The 21,266-nt window shown below is 42.4% G+C and overlaps 1 protein-coding gene and 1 long non-coding RNA gene across 3 annotated transcripts in view; one reads left to right on the forward strand and one right to left on the reverse strand.

Moving 5' to 3' along the window:
- Position 1: 1 nt before the first annotated feature.
- LOC145717095 (uncharacterized) lies at positions 2-3,454 on the forward strand. Its single transcript, XR_014140114.1, has 3 exons — positions 2-97; positions 1,629-1,697; positions 2,614-3,454. It is a non-coding gene; the product is annotated as an uncharacterized LOC145717095 (long non-coding RNA).
- Positions 3,455-6,089: 2,635 nt separating this feature from the next.
- Positions 6,090-21,266, reverse strand: part of FRRS1L (ferric chelate reductase 1 like) — a 29,437-nt gene continuing 14,260 nt past the window's right edge. Inside the window, exons 3-5 of one of the 2 annotated variants that reach the window (XM_081803361.1) lie at positions 20,349-20,487; positions 16,387-16,633; positions 6,090-6,869 (exon numbers count right to left, since the gene is read on the reverse strand). In XM_081803361.1, coding sequence (XP_081659487.1) covers positions 6,826-6,869; positions 16,387-16,633; positions 20,349-20,487 — 430 coding nt within the window. In that variant the 3' untranslated portion in view covers positions 6,090-6,825. Of the gene's footprint in view, positions 6,870-7,829; positions 13,236-16,386; positions 16,634-20,348; positions 20,488-21,266 lie in introns of those variants that run through there. The other variant, XM_006735944.3, reaches the window with a different exon arrangement.

Consider the following 21,266-nt stretch of genomic DNA (forward strand, 5'->3'; position numbering starts at 1 on the left):
CGCCTACGAGACCCTTGGGGAACTACAACTCCCAGAAAGTATGGAAAGAGTTCCTTCGCCCCCGGGTTCCTTCGCCCATTGGTCCCTGCAGATCCAGGTAACAGGTTTCTGGGCTCAACATCTTCCGGGGGGGGGGGTCGGGGTGGAGGGGGGGGAAGGTCCCTTCACCCATTGGTTAAAGTCAACTTTTCAGGAGGCGGAATTCCAAAAGAGGCACTACATTCGCAGATTGAAATTCTAGGCGGTACATTAGAATCCCGGGGGTGGGGGGGTAGTACTTACGAAAGACGGACCCCCACATTCAATTCTCTTCATTTATTTAATAAGCAAAGTATTTGCTCTGGTGCAGGACTTAAAATAGCGATTACCATACCGCAGACCCTGTTCCAAGTGCCTCATTCATTTAATCCTTAGAATAACCCTACAGAGAACATGGTGTTATTATCCCCACTTTACAAAAAAGAAAACTAAGGCACAGAGAAGTTAAGTACCTTGCCAAGGTCACACAGCTACTGAGTAGCAAAGGCATAATTCAAGCTCGGAATCTGGCTCCTAAGTCTGTTGTCTTACCTGTTATACTAATTGGTCTGACTAGTGATCTTTGGCATATTTTTTAAAGCTCCTCGGTGGACTGTAAAGTACAGCTACTGTTGACATTGGGGTTGATGTCATGTGAGAGCTATCTAAACTCCTAAAAGAGCTCTAGATCAGAGTCTCAAACTGCTACTGTTTCTTTTTGAGACCTGGGGTCAGGTTATTTAAGCCCCCAACCCTGATTTCCCCTCTGTCACATGGAAATGATAATAATAGAAGCTCTTGTCTCAGGAGAGAAAAAGACAAATGGCTAGAGCAGTGCACGTTGCTTCTGTTATGTTGGAAAGGTCCTGGGATCCAACCCTACTACTCATACCTTAACCAACATTTTTATTAAAAGAAGATGAAAGAGGGGCGCCTGGGTGGCTCAGTCATTAAGTGTCTGCCTTCAGCTCAGGTCATAATCCCAGGATCCTGGGATCAAGCCAGCATCGGGCTCCCTGCATAGTGGGAAGCCTGCTTCCCCCTCTCCCGCTCCCCCTGCTTGTGTTTCCTCTCTCGCTATGTCTCTCTCTGTCAAATAAATAAATAAAATCTTTTAAAAAAGAAAAAAAAAGATGAAAGAAAGAAGAGAAAGGAAAGGAAAAGAAAGAGCCCAATATGAAGTCCACCTGAGATTCTCTCCCTCTCCATCTGCCCCTCCCCCTGCTCAAGCAGTGCTCGCTCTCTCTCAAACAAATAAATATTTAAAAAGAAAGAGAGAGGGGCGCCTGGGTGGCTCAGTTGGTTAAGCGACTGCCTTCGGCTCAGGTCATGATTCTGGAGTCCCAGGATCGAGTCCCACATTGGGCTCCCTGCTTAGCAGGGAGTCTGCTTCTCCCTCTGACCCTCCCCCCTCTCATGCTCTCTATCTCATTCTCTCTCTCAAATAAATAAATAAAATCTTTAAAAAAATAAAAAGAAAGAGAGAGAGAAAAGCAAGCAGGCAGGCTTTACTGAGTACTCAATATGTGATTGCTTTTAAACCCTACAGGTCATACCTTTTCTGTTTTCATATTAATTTAAACACAATTTTTGTTTCTCTATTTAATTAGACGGGACAAGTATCATTATCCACAGTTTTCAGATGAAGAAACTGTTGCTTACTAAGACTTGGAGACAAGGTGGGTCAGGAAATAAAGTAAAATAAAAAATAATTCTTTTCCATCTCATTTTTTTAGGTTTCATGTCACAGCTCTTGTTTCTCAAGTGGTCTTTGGACTTTAACTCTGTAAATATATTGCTTCACTTGTCTTACATTTTGCTTTGCTTCTTTACTTTGTCTGGGGCTGCTGAGATTATATTACAATCATGGTCACATTTGTTTTCAGTTCCCATTTTACACTGGCCCCAAGCTCCTATTTATATCACAAGGCCTCAGGCTCCCTCCCAAAAAGTCCTCAGTAATGAGTAGGGAATCCCAAAGAGGGTGCCTCATATATATCCAGAGGCATGAGTCAACCACCAAACACCCTATGTCCACCCTGCTGCCCACACAGCTTACCTGTACCTGTCATATGATTGGCAGTGCCTGTCACTATTCCCAGATCCTGGATACTCCCAAACTTCTAATCCTCAGAGTGCCAAAGAGCTGGGTTCCACTCAGAGAAAGGGAAGAAGTCCTCCTCCCTGACTTGCCTACCCTGTGCCGCTTTGTGACCCAAGTGCTACACCAAGCCACTTGTGCTCAATGTATTGTGACTCTTCTCATGAGAGTTCCTTCCATGTCTGGCCTTCTGTCCTCTAGCACAGGGGCTCAAAAGCTATCAAGACCAAGTATCCCAGGTCTTCCTCCAACCAAAGACAGCTCTCTTCCTGTGGTACCAAAAAAAAGAAAAACAAAAGAAAAAACCAAAAACCCCCAACAGCTCCATTTTATGTGACAAAAAGCTTTACAAACAGAAAGTGACTTAGGTATGCATTGGACATTGGGGTGGGGGGGAAGTTGGGGGGGGCGCCACAGCAGTAAGGTTGCCTAAACTGTGTTAGGGCCCCAGCTCGGCAAACCCAAAATTCCCTGTCATGGTGTTCTGGTTCCAGGCCTCAGCAGAAGGCAAAATTGCTGAACGTTTCAAAACTGTTCTAATGGCCAAAGCAATCGAACTGACAAGTCTCCGATAGAACTTCCAGTCAAGAATGGAATTCTAACAGAAATGATGACAGATGCACTAGAAACGAACTAGACTAACATTTATATGGCCTAATTTAAGGTTGGGTTTCTACAGAATTTTGCTCACCATGCTATGATTGTACTTACCACACTGTGGTCAAGGTCGGTGGTTTACATGGGTTTGCTTCAGGTCTGTTTCCCCAGCACCAGACACAGTATATGACATTCGTAGTACAGAGTAGAAGCTCAGTAAGTGTTTGCTAAGCAAGTGAATGAATGAGTGGTAGCCTTTCAAAAAGCCTGTTTGTGCTTCCTGCTCGAAATGTTACTGAAACACTGAGAATGCTTCTGCCAGGCATTCTTGAGATTGAGAGTAGAGACAAATTAAAATACTGAGATGTAGAACCCACAGACTACATCTGAGAAGAGTACACACAGTCCATTCAATCCTCTAGTTCACAGGACATGTGCCTTTAGGCTTCTCCTCCAAAATGCAAGGTTACTTGAGCTTTCTTTGCTCACCTCACATAACAACTCACTCCAACCACCTCGGGCAAGAATGGCCTCCATGGACAGCCAGGATACAGTGGAGGTAAAATGGACTCAGGAGTGGATCAAACCGACCCTGGCACCACACTGCCTTTGGCCTTCCTGTTGCCCGAACCCATGAATTCCCTAATCATTTAAGCCAGTTTTAGTTGGGTTTTACATTTCTTGCAACAGAAAGCTTTCTGGCAGATAAAATGATAATACCTACATCATTGGTTGCTCGGAGGATTTTTGAAGTAAGAGTCTGTCTAAAGCAGCAGTATAGTGCCGGGATATGGTGAGAACCTGATAGAGGCTCTCAGGGTGACTATGGCTGTCTTGAAGCCAAAGAGGCAGTTCTTAAACAACAGTTAACGTCCACAGACCCCCCCCCTCCGCACTTCCTCAAGGTATCAAGATAAAAGCCCCAGGAAAAAACAAAACAAAACAAACAAACAAAAACAAAGATAAAAGCCCCAGAGATAAAGCAAATAAAGGGAGGATTCTCCCAGGCATTGTATCTTGGAGTTCTCCAAGTGTCTCTACAGTTACTGAGTTGTGCTAAGCACCTGCTTTGTACAAAACCCAGTGCTTACAATAGAGTGTATATGAACAAAGGAAAGAAAAGAGACAAACCAAAAAACAGACTCTTTTAACTATAGAGAACAGATGGTTACCCAGTGTGGAGGATAGGGGAAAGAGGTAAAGGAGATTAAGAGGAAACTCATCTTGATGAGTACTGAGTAATGTACAGAATTGTTGAATCACTATATCGTACACCTGTTTACGATTTATGTAACATTATGTTAACTACACTGGAATTAAAATAAATAAAGCAAAACAAAAACCATGGAGTGTGTATGTCAAGTATAAAGTGATACATATGTACAGTGAAGGAGGAGATCATGTGAAAAAGTAATCAAACAGACATGCAATTCCAAATACAAGTTACAACTTTTCTTTGCTAAGTCCATGGCAGACATTGCTAATCAACCACTGATCTCTTTCTCCCTATGCCTAGGTATATAGCCTCAAAATCCTCAGCAGAATATTCTAGGGAACCACTATCAACAAAGTAGGCACACAAGATGAAATTTATTTGCCTTTCCTACTGTAACTAATCATGGAGTGTCTGATACTAGATAAAACTGGCAGACTAAAAAGGTAGATAACTGGCCTAGAAGAAGAGTTTAAGAAGTTAATTAGTGTGTATATGAGAAATTAGTAAGAGATTAAAAAAAAAAATCTCAATGGCTGAAGGACAAATATTGCAAACAAGTTTGCTACCATCAGGCCTTGCCTGACTCCCTGACTACTCCCCTTCCCTCTCCTCTTCCCATGTTGGGACACAGGACATCACTTACAGTGTGGGTCCTGCCAGTTCATTGAGTAGACTGCAGCCTTTCCTGCCTCCAGGTTCCTGTCCTTCTGGTCTGTGACATCCAGCTTCAGCTAACCTTCCATGCCATGTCAACAAAGAAAATTTTACTAGTTAATGAAAAGATTATCAAATTGATTCAATTTGATTGAATCTCAAACTGAGACCTGTGTACCCAGGAGAGAGCCAGGTGAATAAGCAGCAGCTTGGGTAGTCCTTTTGGGATAACACAAACACACACGTTTTTCAAAGTCTACAACCAATGGGGCACCTGGGTGGCTCAAGTCGGTTAAGCATCTGCATTCAGCTCAGGTCATGATCTCAAGGTCCTGGAATTGAGCCCCGCATCAGGCTCCCTCCTCAGCGGGGAGTCTGTTTCTCCCTCTCCCTCTGCTCCTCCCCCATGCCCTGCTTGTGCTCTCTCTCTCAAATAAATAAATAAAATCTTAAAAAAAAAAAAGTCTGTAACCAAGAGAGCTCCCCCTTCCTCTTCTAGGGTGGGAGGAAGGTTGGTCAGGAAAATGGGTGAATTTTGTGATGAACAATTCTGTGCTGAAAGCCAGAGTGCCTGTCCAGAAAGTAGGTGGTCTTACGTGTCCTTAGTTGATAGAGATTTACCTTTTATCTGGAATGGCTGAGTTTGAGAATTACAGATCAGAATTTGGAATTCTTAGCCGACCCCTTCCTTGGCTCTACTCCCAAGAATATACTCAAACTAAGGCTGAGACCACCCAATGTATAAACACCCACCCTTCTGGGTAAATCAGAGTAAGACTGAAAACCAGAAGATGCTGGATGCATTTCAAGTTGGCCAGACTAATCCTTTTTTATTTATAAATAAACAATTTGTGTCTGAGAATCAAGTCTTGCTGCGCTTGAATCCTAAGTGTCCACCTGTTTGTATACTCTTGGCACCACACAGTGATGTCACCGAAGCCTCTGGGTGGTCTCTGCTGCCATCTCTGCCCTCCTGCTCCACTCAATTCTCTACACTGCAGGCACTGTGACCTTTCCAAATACGTGATCCCTTCAAAACCTCTTTACCCCATGGAAGAGTCCAAGCTCTTTACTCTGACTTCCAAGATCCTGTGTGATGGGGCCACACTCACCCTCACTTCTCCCCATACCTTCTTTGTCCTTTATCCTCCAGCACTGTGGTGGAAAGGAAAATGCCATGTCCTAATCCCTACAACCTATCTGGTGTGTTACCTTAGGTAGTTAAAGGCACTTGGCACTTAAAGATTTTGAGATAGGAGATTATCCTGGGTTTATATGGGTGGGGCCTAAATGTAATCTTAAATATCTTCATCAGAGGAAGGGAGAGATTAGGCTACAGAAGAGGAGCAGCAATCTGACCAAGGATGCAGAGAAATTGGTTTGGTGAGGCCAGAGGCCAAGTAATGCCCATAGGTACCAGAAGCTGGAGTTCCCAGGAGAAATCAGCCCTGCCAACATCTTTTTTTTTTTTTTAATTTTATTTATTTATTTGACAGAGACAGCGAGAGCAGGAACACAAGTAGGGGGAGTGGGAGAGGGAGAAGCAGGCTTCCCGCTGAGCAGGGAGCCCGATGTGGAACTCCATCCCAGGACTCTGAGATCATGACCTGAGCCAAAGGCAGCCGCTTAACGACTGAGCCACCCAGGCGCCCAGCCCTGCCAACATCTTGATTTTAGCGCCCTAAGATTCAGTTCGGACTTCTGGCCAGCAGAATTGAAAGAGAACACACTTCTGTCGTTTTAAGCCACGAAATTTGTGGTAAAGTTGTTATAGCTGCAATGGGAAACTCATATAAACCTTGTCAAACGGCAGTGGTCCCAGACACATCCTGCTGGTTTTTCTTCTGGGGTTGCTCTCCTCTTTCTTGGAGATGCTTCTCCATGCCTTTTGCCTGTTTTACTCCTACCCCTTCCTTAAGATTCAGTTTCAGGACCACCGCCTGCTCTCCTGGTTGCCCCAGGGCGGGTGAGGGTCTGTCCTCCAGGCGTGCACCACACCTGAGTATTTCCTTACCACTGCAGTCACCAAAAGGTCTTATCGTGGTGTTTATGTGTCTGCCTCCCCAGGAGGCTGTGAGCCTCTTCCGGGCAGAAATCAAAAGCTCTTCTTCCTTCAGTCCTCTTTGTGTAGTGTCTAGCACAGGAATTGGCACATTAGAATCCTCAGTAATTGTTGAATGAATGAATGAACAGTCCCTTGCGCCTGGGACTGAGCCCTAAGAAAATTCCAATTCAACCATCAACCAGGTTCAGGTCTGACAGCTGAGCTATCCACTGAGAATCCTGCAAAATAAATGCCAGAGGGAACACTTAGAATACCAAAATATTTGTTTTCTTGGGGCAGGGTGAGGATTAGAGCCTATAATGTAGAATGTGGTAATGCCTGATTCTTTTTTTTTTTTTTTAAGATTTTATTTATTTATTTGAGAGAGAGAATGAGAGACAGAGAGCACAAGAGGGAAGAGAGTCAGAGGGAGAAGCAGACCCCCCACCGAGCAGGGAGCCCGATGTGGGACTCGATCCCGGGACTCTAGGATCATGACCTGAGCCGAAGGCAGTCGCTTAACCAACTGAGCCACCCAGGCACCTGCCTGATTCTTTCCCAACCTGACATTCCTTGAGCTTCTCAACCTAGCCCGGGTAGTACTGACAGCTCAGAAGCTCCATTCTGCAAATCCCATGCTTCCCTCATGATTCATGAAGCTCTACTACTAAACTCTAACTATTCTTAACATATAATATGATTTAGCTCCTAGTAAGGCTCATAACCGAAATTATGCTACTAACTAATTAATACTGTATCCTTTAAATGGGATTATAGGCCTTCATGTACTATTTGATAAAGGTATTAAGCTGAAGCTATAAATACAATTTCATTTTGCAAGCTGTTTCTCTACAAGGACTTTTATCTGACTACTGCAACGTGACTTTCCTCTTTGTCAGACAAGACAGGCTGTCATCTTCTCCAAGGTCTATAAATTCGGGGACACTTTACAAATGAAAGCATGTTAAAAGAAAACCGAAAATGGACCAGAGCAAAGCGATAAGGAATTATAAACTAACTTTAATTGTATCAACAGGAAGAATTTCAAACCATGTTGAGAATTTATATTTTAAAGTTTAAATCTAGTTAATATATTCTAACTGTAACATAATTCTCTAAAGATAAAAGGATTTGTGATGGCAAATGGACCAAACAATCATTTAGGTAGCATCTAGGAATATTGCTACAATTACTTTACATAAATAGAAATCCATGTCTTTATTAGTAAGGTATCACATCTTAGAGTAAAAATTCACATAGGACAGGCTTATAAATATACATAAATCTCAAAATCAATTGCAATTGAACATTAGGTACACAATTATTATAAAACAAATATAACCCATTGGTGTCTATTTAAAGGCATAGTTTTTACAAAATAGTATTTTATAGACAGTCTCAAAAAAGTATATTAATACTCCTGGAGCCAGATTGTCCCAGCATCAGCGTGTCTGTGGGAATAAGGCATGTGGAGAAGCTGCATTCACTCATCCAGGTGGCCGGGACATTGTACGTGCTGAAGTGGTAACTCTAGTGACCTAGGTGGACGCCACAACCACCACAGAGAGTCACCCTAGAGAGTAACTTACCCTCCGGAAGGATGGAACGGAACAGCTATTTGCCTAATAACAAGCATCAGTACATCTTAAGTGAAAAATCTCAATGAGCTTGATGATTCACTTCAATGTTCCGTCTCCAGACATACTTAAAATCACACTAGCATAGCCACTATTTTTGTGAAAAGGAACTTATATCAGGTTGTTTATTAAATATAAAAACAAGGAAGTCCAACCTGTAACTAAATAGCGGAGTATCTGAATAAGGAATCTAAATACAAAATATGAATAGGTTCTATCAACATGCCATCTACTTAATTAACATTAGCCTTAGTTTCTTAACTAAAAGTATAGACAAGTCAAACTCAACAGTGATACTTTATACATTCTTAACAATTCATATCATGTTGAGTGGAGGAGGCAAGGCTTAATAAAGGAATCCTTTCTACAAACTAAATTCCTATAAACTCAAAGGTAGTTTTGCCTGTAATATGCACAATGTTGTATCTCTTGGGTTTTCGAGTATTCAAGGGATCAGGAACAGAAACAATCCTGACAAAGACCTTCACGGGGGCATGGCGTCTATGTACAAACACACACAGACCTCGCCATGTATGTACAAGTATATACACACACATACTGAGAATAATCAAACTGTCCACTAAACATAATCAGTTCTGTTTAGAGAACAAGGATATACACTACAATTATATACAACGAAGTATACACATCTCAGCATCTGGCCTAGTGAAGGAGTTCTCAAATATTTTTCCATGAGGATACATGAGGGAGATGCCATAGTCGTGTGTATAAAACTCTGCCCTGGGCATAACAGATTTAGATAATGCTTAAAAAGAAATCTACAGAGAAATAAATTACTCTGAAACACTATAATCCCCACAAGAGCAATTCAATAGTAAAAGTCATTCATGATGGCCACAGCTTAGAGAAATTAAAACTGCTGCTTACCCAGTTCTGAATTTACTGCAACAGAGCTGAGCAGCTGAAACAGAGACCACAGAGCCTAAAATTCTCTACCATCTGGCCCTTTACAGAAAGTTTGCGGACCCCAGGCTAGGCCTGAGAATGACACACAACCTCAGTAGCAATATCTTGGAAGCACAAAATCCAGAATATAGACAGTAAACTTAATTACAGAAATTGTAGTAAAAACCGTCTGGGGTGAAAAATCCATCCCTGAGTTGTCCGAACTTTCCGGTGTCCTTAATGTCAAAAGCCAACTTAAGATCATTAAATATGGCTCCTGCATTTTGTCTGAAATCATGGTTATAAATTCAGCTTGGAGATTACAGTGGGGCAATAAGAGGGCATTGGATTCTAAATGAGAAGACCTGGGGTTTTAGGCAAATCACTTTTAAAAATTAACTAAGACAAATACATTCTTCTAGTATTGTCCAATCTGTATTTAAAAAAAAAAAAACAACCTATTAAAAGCACTACATACCTGATAAAGATTCTAAATGTTTTTGAGAAGAAAGTTATAGAAAGGGAAATGTACCTCTTTCCCCAAACAGAACTATAAAAGTCCTTCTATTTATTGTTAATCAGTAAAGGGGGAGAAAGCACCTACCTAATTTGAGTGTGCATGGTGGGTTCCATTTAACAAACACCTTAATGTGTGCATAAAGACACGAATGTGTAGGAAGTCCTTTCACATTCCTAGGCCTCAGCTGCCCCTTTGTCAAGTAAGGGCATTAGATTAAATGGCCAGCACTGGTCATTTATGCCGAACGACTAGCCTCAGTTTCTTCATCTGTAAAATTGGATTAATAATAGAATCTACTTCCTGTGGGGATTGTGAGGATTAAATGGGTTAATCCACATAAGGTGTTTAGAACAGCACTAAACACATTTAGCTGTTATTATGGTTCTACTCGGGCATTTTAGGAAAAAAATAATGTTGGTTAGGCATCTCCCCAGTGACAAGTACTATGTTGTAAAATGGGAATACAGAGATAAAACAGAAATTTATTCTCATATTAGGTAAAAATAAATGAAGTTGAAGTCTACAGAATTTTAATTTCAGTGTGCCTATAAACTAACGGTCCTCTGGAATGAGTCAAATGCTGTTCTGCATTCCTGGTCTGTTAGTTCTTATTTGCAAACAATAATTATTGTTCAGAATATCAATTTAGGTTCACCGCAGGGCAAGACAGAACCGACTTTCTATCTGTGTTTCAAAAGTTCAGTGTTTGCTAAAGAAACGGTTTATGGTTTGATCACAGGTGGAAGAATATAAAAATGCTGGTCAGTCTGGCATTGCATATGAAATACAAGCCCCTGAACCAAACAAACTTGCCACGGAAGTACAGTTTCATCTACTTTTTTCTGTCCAACAAGTGTTTGCTGAGCGCCCACGGTGTGGCGGTGTCTTGTTACAACCACGAGTAGCAAGAAATGGTCCCTGCATCGGGGAGCAAGCAAGGGAGGACGAGCAAGGGATTGCAGTAAAGTGTGATGGACAGCTGGATGGAGAAGCCCAGTGTGCTGTGGGAGCACGAGGTGGGGGACTTAAACCTATCTAGTCCAGGGGACTGGAGGAACAAATACTGAAGCTGTGACCTGAAAGGTAAGTAGATCAGCAAGCACAGGAAGTGGGAGACGTCTGGGCACAGGCAACACCATGAGAGGGGAGTTGAGAGCAGCTGCCTTGCGTGGACATGGCAAGTGAGGAGTGGTGGCAAAAGATGATTTGGGAGAGGGGCGCCTGGGTGGCTCAGTCGTTAAGCATCTGCCTTCGGCTCAGGTCATGATCCCAGGGTCCTGGGATTGAGCCCCACATAGGGCTCCCTGCTCAGCGGGAAGCCTGCTTCTCCCTCTCCCACTCCCCCTGCTTGTGTTCCCTCTCTCGCTGTGTATCTCTCTGTCAAATAAATAAAATCTTAAAAAAAAAAAAAAAGATGATTTGGGAGGTAATCAAAATGGATTGCATTTTACCCTAATGGCAATAAGAAGTCAGAGAAAGTTCTAAGCACGAATATGCAAGACTGGTCATCAAAGTGGAAACAATTTGTGAAATAAATAGCTTGACCTGAAACGCAAGCAGAGGGAAAATCCATTAATGTGTTCCTTCCCTGCCTGCTACAGAGGCTAGCCCGTCTTTCTTTAGTCTTAACCTATTTATAGCTGAAATACCATATACATCAGAGAGTGAAGTATAAAAATATTTGCCTTCTTATTTACAAAGTGGGTGCCTGCATACGCTGTATCCTCACTACTGAACAAGCATGATAGCTCAGAAGGTGTGCAAAGGCCACCCTCAGCCGGGACTGGAGGGCTCAGTTCCAAGGCCATGGCAGCGAGGTGGAGCCACAGACTTGAACCAGATGACCCAAGTTTGAATCCTACCCAGTTCTTTTGCTCACCTAACGTCATTTAACCTCTCTCCATCTGCAATGAGGATTATTTCTCCTACATCACTTGGTAGACTGTGTGTCACAGAATCGCAATGTTTTCCTTATTTTTGTACAGTTCCAGAATTTAAAAGTTCTCCCCCTACCCCCCAGGTGGACTTTCACCCTGACGGTGAATTTCAAGGATGGCATTAGAAATCAATCTCCAGTCTTGTTTAATCACAAAATCCACAAATCCAGCTCTATAGCAATGATGGGGCCAAGCCAGAGGACTGCGAAACTCTCCAGTGGAAATCCATCAGCAACTCAATGACACCCATAGACTCTTTTCCTCTGAATGGGCTGTTAGCACAGACATTTGGAACAAAGGAACATTTGGGTTCCTTTGAAAAAAGGGGATGCATTAAGTCAAGGCATTATGATAAGTAATGCTGATTGCTGGTCCAGTTTACAAGTCCGAACATGTTGAACGGAAACTCTAGGTGAATTCACTCTAGGGGTCATCTCCCATTTTCTGATTTAAAAAAGAAATGTCATCTTTAAAAAGTTTCTACTCCAAATCTCCACAATCTCCAAAAATGTTTATTTTCAAAATGCCTTAAATTTTTATTAAGAGGACTTGTCTATTATAATACATATTTAATCATACTCCGTGGATGTCGACTCTGACAACGGATTTAGCTGTAACAACACATGAATCGTTTAATTTATAAAATACAGTGAGAGAAGAGTCCAAATTCTAACCGCTAACAATGCCCTTTTTTCTTTTTTTTATCATTAATATAGTTTTACATCTTCAGGAACACTCACAGTTCCATTCCTAACCTTTCCAAACAGCAATAAAAAATATTTTCTCATAACTACTCACTGACTGAGAAGAAATTTCCTCTAAGTATGGACCATTTTCTTATCATTATAATCTTTCCCATTCTCCCCATCAGCTGTGTAAATATCCAAATGCATTTATGGAAATTTGAAACTTCTTCTGCCTAAAAGGTTGATTGTGAACTAGGGCCATCCAGTAATGTTCTCTTTAGTAATGTCCCAAGTAACTCTCCTGAGCTGTAGTTGGAAGAATAAAGGTTGTTTAGAAGCTGTATGCCTAGCTCTTTCTCTACCTTGTTATGTGTTATCTGACCAAGTAGCCAAGGCCACATGGTATGTGGGTCACCAAAAAAGGCAGCTTTCCTTGACCTCAAATCCCATTCAGTAAGATGGTACTGACAATTTTCAACAAGCCAACTCAGAGATGTTTTGAAGCTCAAATAAGAAAACACATTTCAAAGTGCTTAGAAAAATTTTTAAGTACTTTCCAAAAGTATGGGATCAATATTAAACAATCCTCTTGATTAGAAAAGCAGCTTGCTCTCTCTTCCAAAAACTGAAATCATAGGAGTCTTTTTTTAAATAAGAAAAGCTAAAATTATACTGCATATTCTTAAAAAATATATTTATACTAAAGACTTTCTAATCCATTTAATATGTTGGCTTTGCAGCTGTGTTTAAGGGGTTCCCATCAATAAGTAGAAGGTCAGGGCAACAATGAGAAGCAAACAAAACGGAGAGGAGAAGGTCTGATAGGCAGCTGATGGCATAAAAATGTCTTCATACTTGTAAATACTGACAACACGCTCTGAAGTCGGTGGTGAGTCTATGTCGTGTCGGGTGATAGAGCCTTTAAGAAAGAAAGAAAAAGGAAGGGGGCAGTAAAAAAAAAGATTTAAAATGATATATGCAAACAACAGAAAGATTAGACAAGTCTTTAGCATTGACTACATAAGCAGGAATTATAAAGATCTGGAATCAGATATTAGAGCTATCATCAGAATTCTCTGTAATGGTACATACATAGAAATAGAAAGAACATAGAAATTACCTAAATTTACCCCGAAGACTGGTTCTCATGAATCCACACACCCACTACCAGAACAATACTACTGATCTTTCCATTTCACCCCACTCTGTTGCTTCCTAGTATTGTATGAATGCCTACTTTCAAGGTCTCTAATGAGTTTTATCTTACTAATACCATAAGGAGAACTGTATGTTGATTTCAAACAGTAAGAGCTACTCTTTTTTCCCCTCAAACATATCTTTTATATATGTATCATCAACCACTCCTGACCACGCCATACTTGCTTCTAGATGGAGGTCTCTGTCACTGTCTGTGGGCTATGACGTGGTGGCCGGCCCAGATCAGACGGGAGAGTGTGTGGGTGTGCTGTGTGCGTGTCTGTATGGTTGAGAAGCAGAGTGAGGTAGCAGGAGGATTAAGATACCAAACAAATGTCTGGACTAGAGACATTTTTTTTTAACTTGGTTAGATGTGTAAAGAGGGAAAGGCTGTGTACATGGGATGCTTAAAAAGCTGAAATTTGGGGTGCCTGGGTGGCTCAGTTGGTTGGGCGACTGCCTTCGGCTCAGGTCATGATCCTGGAGTCCCAGGATCGAATCCCGCATTGGGCTCCCTGCTCCGCGGGGAGTCTACTACTCCCTCTGACCCTCCCCCCTCTCTCTCTCATTCTCTCTCTCAAATAAACAAATAAAATCTTCAAAAAAAAAAAAAAAAGCTGATATTTATTCAATGTGCCTGGCCTCCTGAATAAGCCACATGGAACTTGGGTTAGGGAGACCACAGGTGTGTGAGTTCAGTGGAAAGGTCTCCTTGGAAACAGGGCTCCGAGTGAGTGTTTTTTAAAGTCCTGTCTGCTAGGGAAGCCCTGCCAAATCGGACACGTTAATTCCCTGCTCCAGATTCTGTGCTGGCTCCTGTTAGCGCAAGTCTAACTCCTCAGGTCGGCAGACATTTTTCTTTCAACAGATGCACTCCCCTCTCCCATCTAACCTAACCTCCCTCATTGGTCATGTACATGGGCTCCTAGGCTTAACCACCCAGCAACACTGCCCTTGAGGGAAACCTAATCCCATATCCCCTTTAAGCCTTAGCTTAAAGTGTAGCCCCTTTGAGAGACTTTAAGAGAACGGATAGGATTTGATCAACAGAGAGGGATTTAATCAAAAAAGGGTGCACAAGCCTGTATACGGGGTAGGAATATGCCTGTTCTGTTTGAGGACAGTAAGAACACCCAGAGTCTTGGAGGGCTTATCAGGCAAAGAGGGATCAGACTTGAGGAGGGCCTAGACTGTTAGGCTATTATTCCATTTATGTGAGACGATGACTTTCCCAAGTACAACACTTTCCAAATTGTAAAGGAACTTCAAATACTTGTTTTCACTGAATGCTTCCAATGATCCTTTGAAGTTGGTATTCTCATCATCCCCATTTTAGATACAAAGAAATGGGAGTTCAGAATTTAGAGGAAGGCCAGGTATAGCTACCAATGGGAAAAACCTGCACTCAAATCTAACGTTTTGGGCTCCAAACCCCATCATTTTAAATAGGTCCATTTCTCTAGGCTGAGATATAGGTACTGAAAGTACTCAAAGACATAACTGCAGATCCATTGCTGGGATCCTGGGAAATAAACAAATGGGAAAGGTGTCACATCCAAATGTTTTGGATGCCATCTGAGGCATCCAAATGTTTTCCCAATTAGAAACAAGGCCCAAAAAAGGGGGCACCTGGGTGGCTCAGTCAGTTAAGCGTCTGCCTTCAGCTCAGGTCATGACCTCAGGGTCCTGGGATCGAGTCCCACATCGGGCTCCCTGCTCACTGGGGAGCCTGCTTTTCCCTTTCCCTCTGACCTTCCCCCCTGCTCATGCTCTCGCTCACTCACGCACTCTCTCTCTCTCTCAGAATGGAAAAAAAAAAAAAAGAAAGAAACAGGCAAAGAAGGTATAAAATCTCCAATCAGTGGAAACATTTTGAAGAAGATAAAAAAAACAAACCTAGATCAGATTAGGCAACTGAAAGTTGATGAGCACACAGTAAAGAAAGACACAACTGTCAGAGCCAGAATGAGCTCTCCTACAAGCACCACGAAGAACTCATTTCCGTTCTTAGGCCGTTAGGCTTGATCAGCCAGGAGAACTGCTGAAGACACCATGTAACTTGATTTTGGCAGCCTCCAAAAGGTCTCATGATATCCTTGGGTCTTTGTGGGGGATCTGCTGAAAAGCCTTGCCACCCAAAGTGAGGTCGTCAATGAACCAGCATCCACTGGGAAGCTGGTTAGAAATGCAGAATCTCAGGTCCCACCCCAGACCTACTGAAACTGCATTTTAATGATATAGCCAGGCAATTCCTGTACACATTAAAATTTGAGGAGCAGTGGGCTAAATTATAGGATAATTTGATGGATTTGTGACTACCAGAATGGTCATAAAGTGAACACTACTGGGATGCTTGGTGTCAGTCTCTACAGAAGTCTCCAGATGTCCTTTCCTGTTCAATATTTTTTATATTTAGAGCATAAGAGCTAAGAGTACTCACTGACTTTGGAGTCAGTCAGACCTAGGACTGAATTTTAGTTCTTCCATTAATTAGTTGTATAGCCTTGAGCAAGTTCCTTAATCTCTCTAAAACGAGGATGATAATATCTATACCACTCAAGGATGTGGTGAGGAGTAAATGAGAATGTCTTGAGAATTAGCACATACCTCCACATATAGCAGACCCATGATCTGTTCCATTAAGTGCAGAGCTCATCACATACTACCTTGTACTGTGCCAACTACGTTCGCATATTACTTGTCCATTTGTATGTCCATGTGTATAATAAGTCCATTACAACTTCCTAAAGGCAGGATCCTATCTCCTTTGTCTTTTACACTATCCAAAGGGCTTATTGCTCTTGCCCAATAAATAATGAACACAAGCAAAGCAGTGTCTGGAGTTTAATCCAGATGCCAAAATGTAAGCTTACCCTGAATGGCTGGACCCCAGGCAAACAGATAATACCAACTCAAATGCAGATCGACAATTGTCTCATCTCTGGGAACGTTCACGGGGCGTTTAAATCTGCAGGTGACCCGATTGTTCTCAAAGACTCCTTCTTCATCTCTGGCAGGATTTCTCTGGATCTCCTTTGCCCACTGGCCTACATTATAAAAGTGCTGTATGCGGACCCTCCCATTGTCATCGTGGACACAGGCCATGACGTCATCACCACCCTACCATGAAAAACGATGAAGGAAAGAGTCAAAGGTGCGTCTTTTACAAACGTCTCTGCTAGAAAGAAATTTCACTCAGATATATCCATTTCATTATCTCTGTAAATTTGAAATCCCACCCTCCAAAATTATTTTTATTAAAAAAGCTTTAACCAAGTGATGAAGTTAGCATTGCAGAAGCGGACATCAAGTGCCTCCTGACGTGATGTTCAAAGAATACATCACCAGCTATTTAGTATTCCTGCTGAAAACGCAAACCGAACCTAATCATGAAGAAACAATCAAACCCAAACTGAGAGTCATTCTACAAAAAATGATTATAAAAAGTATTAAAAAAAAATACTTGTAATCTTCAAAAGGGCCAATGTCAGTCATGAAAGATCACACACACACACACACACACACACACACACACACACACACACAAAAGGCGAAGAAATGATTTCAAAATAAAGAAGACTGGGCGCCTGGGTGGCTCAGTTGGTTAAGCGACTGCCTTCGGCTCCGGTCATGATCCTGGAGTCCCGGGATCGAGTCCCGCATCGGGCTCCCTGCTCGGCAGGGAGCCTGCTTCTGCCTCTGACCCTCCCCCCTCTCATGTGCTCTCTCTCTCTCTCTCTCATTCTCTCTGTCTCAAATAAATAAATAAAAATCTTTAAAAAAAAATTTAAAAAACAAACAAAAAAAAAACAAAATAAAGAAGACTAAGGATTCATGACAACTAATAGTGTTCCTAGACAGAATCCTAAGTCCTAAAATAAGAATTTCTATGAAGGGTAGTATCAGGACAATGGGCAACACTGGAAAATGGGCACTATGTTTGACCATACTATCATGTTAATGTTAAACTTCCCGACTTTAACAAATAGGTTGAATCTCCAAAGTTTCCAGAAAATGATGAAAATAGCAGCAGCAACAGCAGGGGAGAGAGCTAAAGCATGTGTGGCAAAATGTCATCACTTGTTAAAAAAAAATTTCTGGAAGTAGACAGTGGTGATGGGTGCCCCATGAACATGATTAACGCCACTGAAGTGTACATTTTTAAATGGTTAAGATGGTAGATTTTACGTCATGTACATTTTACCACAATAAAAAGAAAGTTGTTCGGTGAATCTGGGTGAAGAATATGTATTGCACTATCCTTGCAGACTGTACATTTTACATTTAATTTTTTTAAAGATTTTATTTATTTTTTGAGAGAGACAGAGAGAAAGCATGAGCAAGGGGGAACGGCAGAGGGAGAGGGAGAAGCAGACTCTCCCATGGAGCAGGGAGCCTGACACGGGGCTCGATCCCAGGACCCTGGGATCATGACCTGAGCCGAAGGCAGACGCTTACCCGACTGAGCCACCAGGTGCCCCCTGTACATATAAGTAAAAACAAGTCCAAAAAATGGGGCACCTGGCTGACTTAGTCGGTGGAGCATGAGACTCTTGATCTCAGGGTTGCAGTTTCAAGCCCCACTCTGGATGTAGAGATTACTTAAAAATAAAATCTTAAAAAACAACAACAAAAAAAACCCAGCTCCCCAAAGTTAAAGGTGTTCATCAACCATAACAAATGTACCACTCTGTGGGGGATGCTGATAATGGGGTAGGTTATGCATGTGTGCAGGCAGGGAGTATATGAAAATTTTCTGAGCCCTGTATTCAATTTTGTTGTGAACCTAAAACTGCTCTAAAAATCAAGTCTTATTTAAAAAAAAAAAACAATAACGTACCATTTCAAAAAAAAAGTTTAAGGCTATTAAAAAGGGGTTCCATTTTGCTTTTCCTTTACATCAAATTTTGAAAAAATTTTCAGCTATGCTTCTCCTTGGAACAATAGGAGAAGAAAAGAGAGACTTATCTGTTAAAGGCCTTCAGACAGCAAAATGTCAAACATAGGGGCACCCAGGTGGCACAGTCGGTTAAGTGTCTGACTCATGGTTTTAGCTGAGGTCATGATCTCAGGGTCCTGGGATCGAGCCCCTGCGTCAGCCTCCGTGCTCGGCAGGGAGTCTGCTGGAGGATTCTCTCTCTCCCTCGCCCCTCCCCTGCTCATGCTCTCTAAAATAAATAAATAGAGCTTTTAAAAAAAAGTCACACATAAAATTTGAATGCCGTTACTCAACCTCCGTCCTCTGAGCGCCCTAATCTTAATAGCTGCACCATGAGGGCAAACGCATTCTAGAACAGGAAACAGTCAATCGCATTGCAAGCCAGCTTCCGGGATGGTACACACCTGCTGTTTCTCTCTTACTGACCCTAAAGTAGGAGACAAGACATGCAGATTCATATCCATGCAATCTTACCAGTTAGGCCCATTGTCTTATTGCCTGGACTGGCTTTGGTAGAAGCTCATCCTTCTGGTGCCCTTCCAAGAACAAAGCCCCCGGGGTTCTGACTGCTTAGCCTGATCCCCCAGTCTCTATTTAACATCCACTGACAACCTCTCTCCAATCCACTAGCGAATGCTGTCAGAGCTACTTCAAAGCATATCCCAAATGGGAGCACTTCTCACCACTCCCACTGCGGTAAGCCTATCTGAACTGGCCTCCACTCATTGCAGGAGCCTCAAGACAGGGCAGGGGAAAAGAAGAAGAAGGCAGAGCAGCAGCCTGTGCAAAGGTACAGGGGCCCAAGGAAGTCTGGCTCTGGAAGCACTCTGGCACAGTGAGGTGGCAAATGATGGTATCACAGAGGGAAGAGGGAAGAAGACAGCAGAGGCACAGAGAGAAGCAGAGGTAAGTGACGATCGCTGCCTGGGATCTGCATGCCCTGCCTGGTCCTGCTCCTTGTCTCTGGTCTTTCTTTTTTTTTTTTTTTTAAAGATTTTATTTATTTATTTGAGAGAGAGAATGAGATAGAGAGAGCATGAGAAGGGGGAGGGTCAGAGGGAGAAGCAGACTCCCTGCGAAGCAGGGAGCCCGATGCGGGACTCGATCCCAGGACTCCAGGATCTGCATGCCCTGCCTGGTCCTGCTCCTTGTCTCTGGTCTTTCTGAGGTCCAGCGGCGTTCTTGCCCACGCGTACTGTGGGAGACTGAGTTGTTGGACTTGATTCTTCATTCCCCAGTAGTACTAGTACACAGCCGCCCCTTCACAGGGCCTCTCGGGCAGGGGAGTGAACTTCCCTATCCCTTCATACTGGGCCTGGCTGTGTGACTTACTTTGGGCAATGAAATGTTAGCAGGTGGGACGAGAGCAGAGGTTTGAAATAGGCTTGGAGGGCTCTTGCCCTTCTGTCTCTGCCATGAAAACCACATGCCTTGGTAGCTGCTGGTTCCAGAATGATTAGAGAAAACCTGAATCCAACTCATGGGCTGGAGCCAAGCCCAGCTGAACCCTAACCAATTCACACACACGTGAACAAGAAATAAATGCTAATAAGCCATGTGGTTTGGAGGCTTTTCTTGCAGCATCACTGCCATAATAACTAATAAATGCAGGTACCACGAGATACCTCATATTCCCATAACCAGCCCTTCCTTTTCTGTTTAAGCTAGCTTGAATTTTTTTTCACTTGCAATCAGAGAGCCGTAACTAATGTAATTGTTATACTGCTTTTATCAATTTGTTTCCCTTGCTTTGAAAAAGAAAATCAATTGCTAGAAATCCACACATTTAATAGTGGCATGGTGGCTTGGAGAAACCATGCCCATTTTCCAAAATCTAAAGCAGCACAGCAAACTAAAGAAGAAAAAAATCATCTTTTATCATGATTTGCATCTTACCATTTTCTTGTCTGAAGAGAATCCAACTGCTACCCAGCCATCTGTGTCAGCGCTCAGCTCAAATTCCACATCGGCCCCGATCATCCGGTAGCTAAGGAAGTAGTCACACGTCTCCGCATTACAGCCTGGCTTGCCGTATCTGCAGGAGAGATCAAAACACAGCACTGCTGCTTCATCTCCTTACTCACAACACATTAAGAAGGCAACAGAGTATCAGGCAGAGCGAAGCAAGATTACCAAGTAAATGAGATCTTTGCTACCAGGGATCTGAAAAACCACAGTTTCACTTGGGAGAGATCTTGGAAAAGATCTGCTCCTTTCTATCTACATACAACCTGAGGACCAGAGATGGGAAGGGGCTTGCTTGCATAGTGAGTCAGTAGCTGCTGGAGGACTTGAACCTGGGCCTCCACTCCCGGCCAGTGTTCTCAACATTATATTAGAGCTTCTCAGATAGTCGTTATTACTGAGTTATTTCTGAATCCCTTTCAGAGGAAGAAATTCTCAGAGTTAATAAACTGTTTTTGTGAATTAAATATATACCAGTTCTTTTTTACTTAGAAATTTTCATATAACTAAATTAACAAAAACTTACAAATTAAATATAAATTAAACTACAAACGCAGGAACATTTAAATTCTCAGCATCCGTGTGATGGATGGTGTAATCTTACTGAAGGTAGATTTTGCTTACCTGCATGGGGTATATCGGACCACACTGTGCAGGGTCCCTTGGATGAGCACTTTCTTACTACTAAACACGATTTCACTTTCCCCCACTCTTATCTGTTTGAAAGGTTGCAAAACCCTCATACATACATCAAATGAATACCTCATCTGGTATTCACTGAGCATGAATGCATCATTTATTTATAAAATCTGCCTTGGCTCTATCAGGCTATCACACAATTACCAATCA

Source organism: Leptonychotes weddellii, chromosome 14, assembly GCF_054177405.1.
Source record: "Leptonychotes weddellii isolate Sample4059 chromosome 14, ASM5417740v2, whole genome shotgun sequence".
Taxonomy (NCBI): Eukaryota; Metazoa; Chordata; class Mammalia; order Carnivora; family Phocidae; genus Leptonychotes; species Leptonychotes weddellii.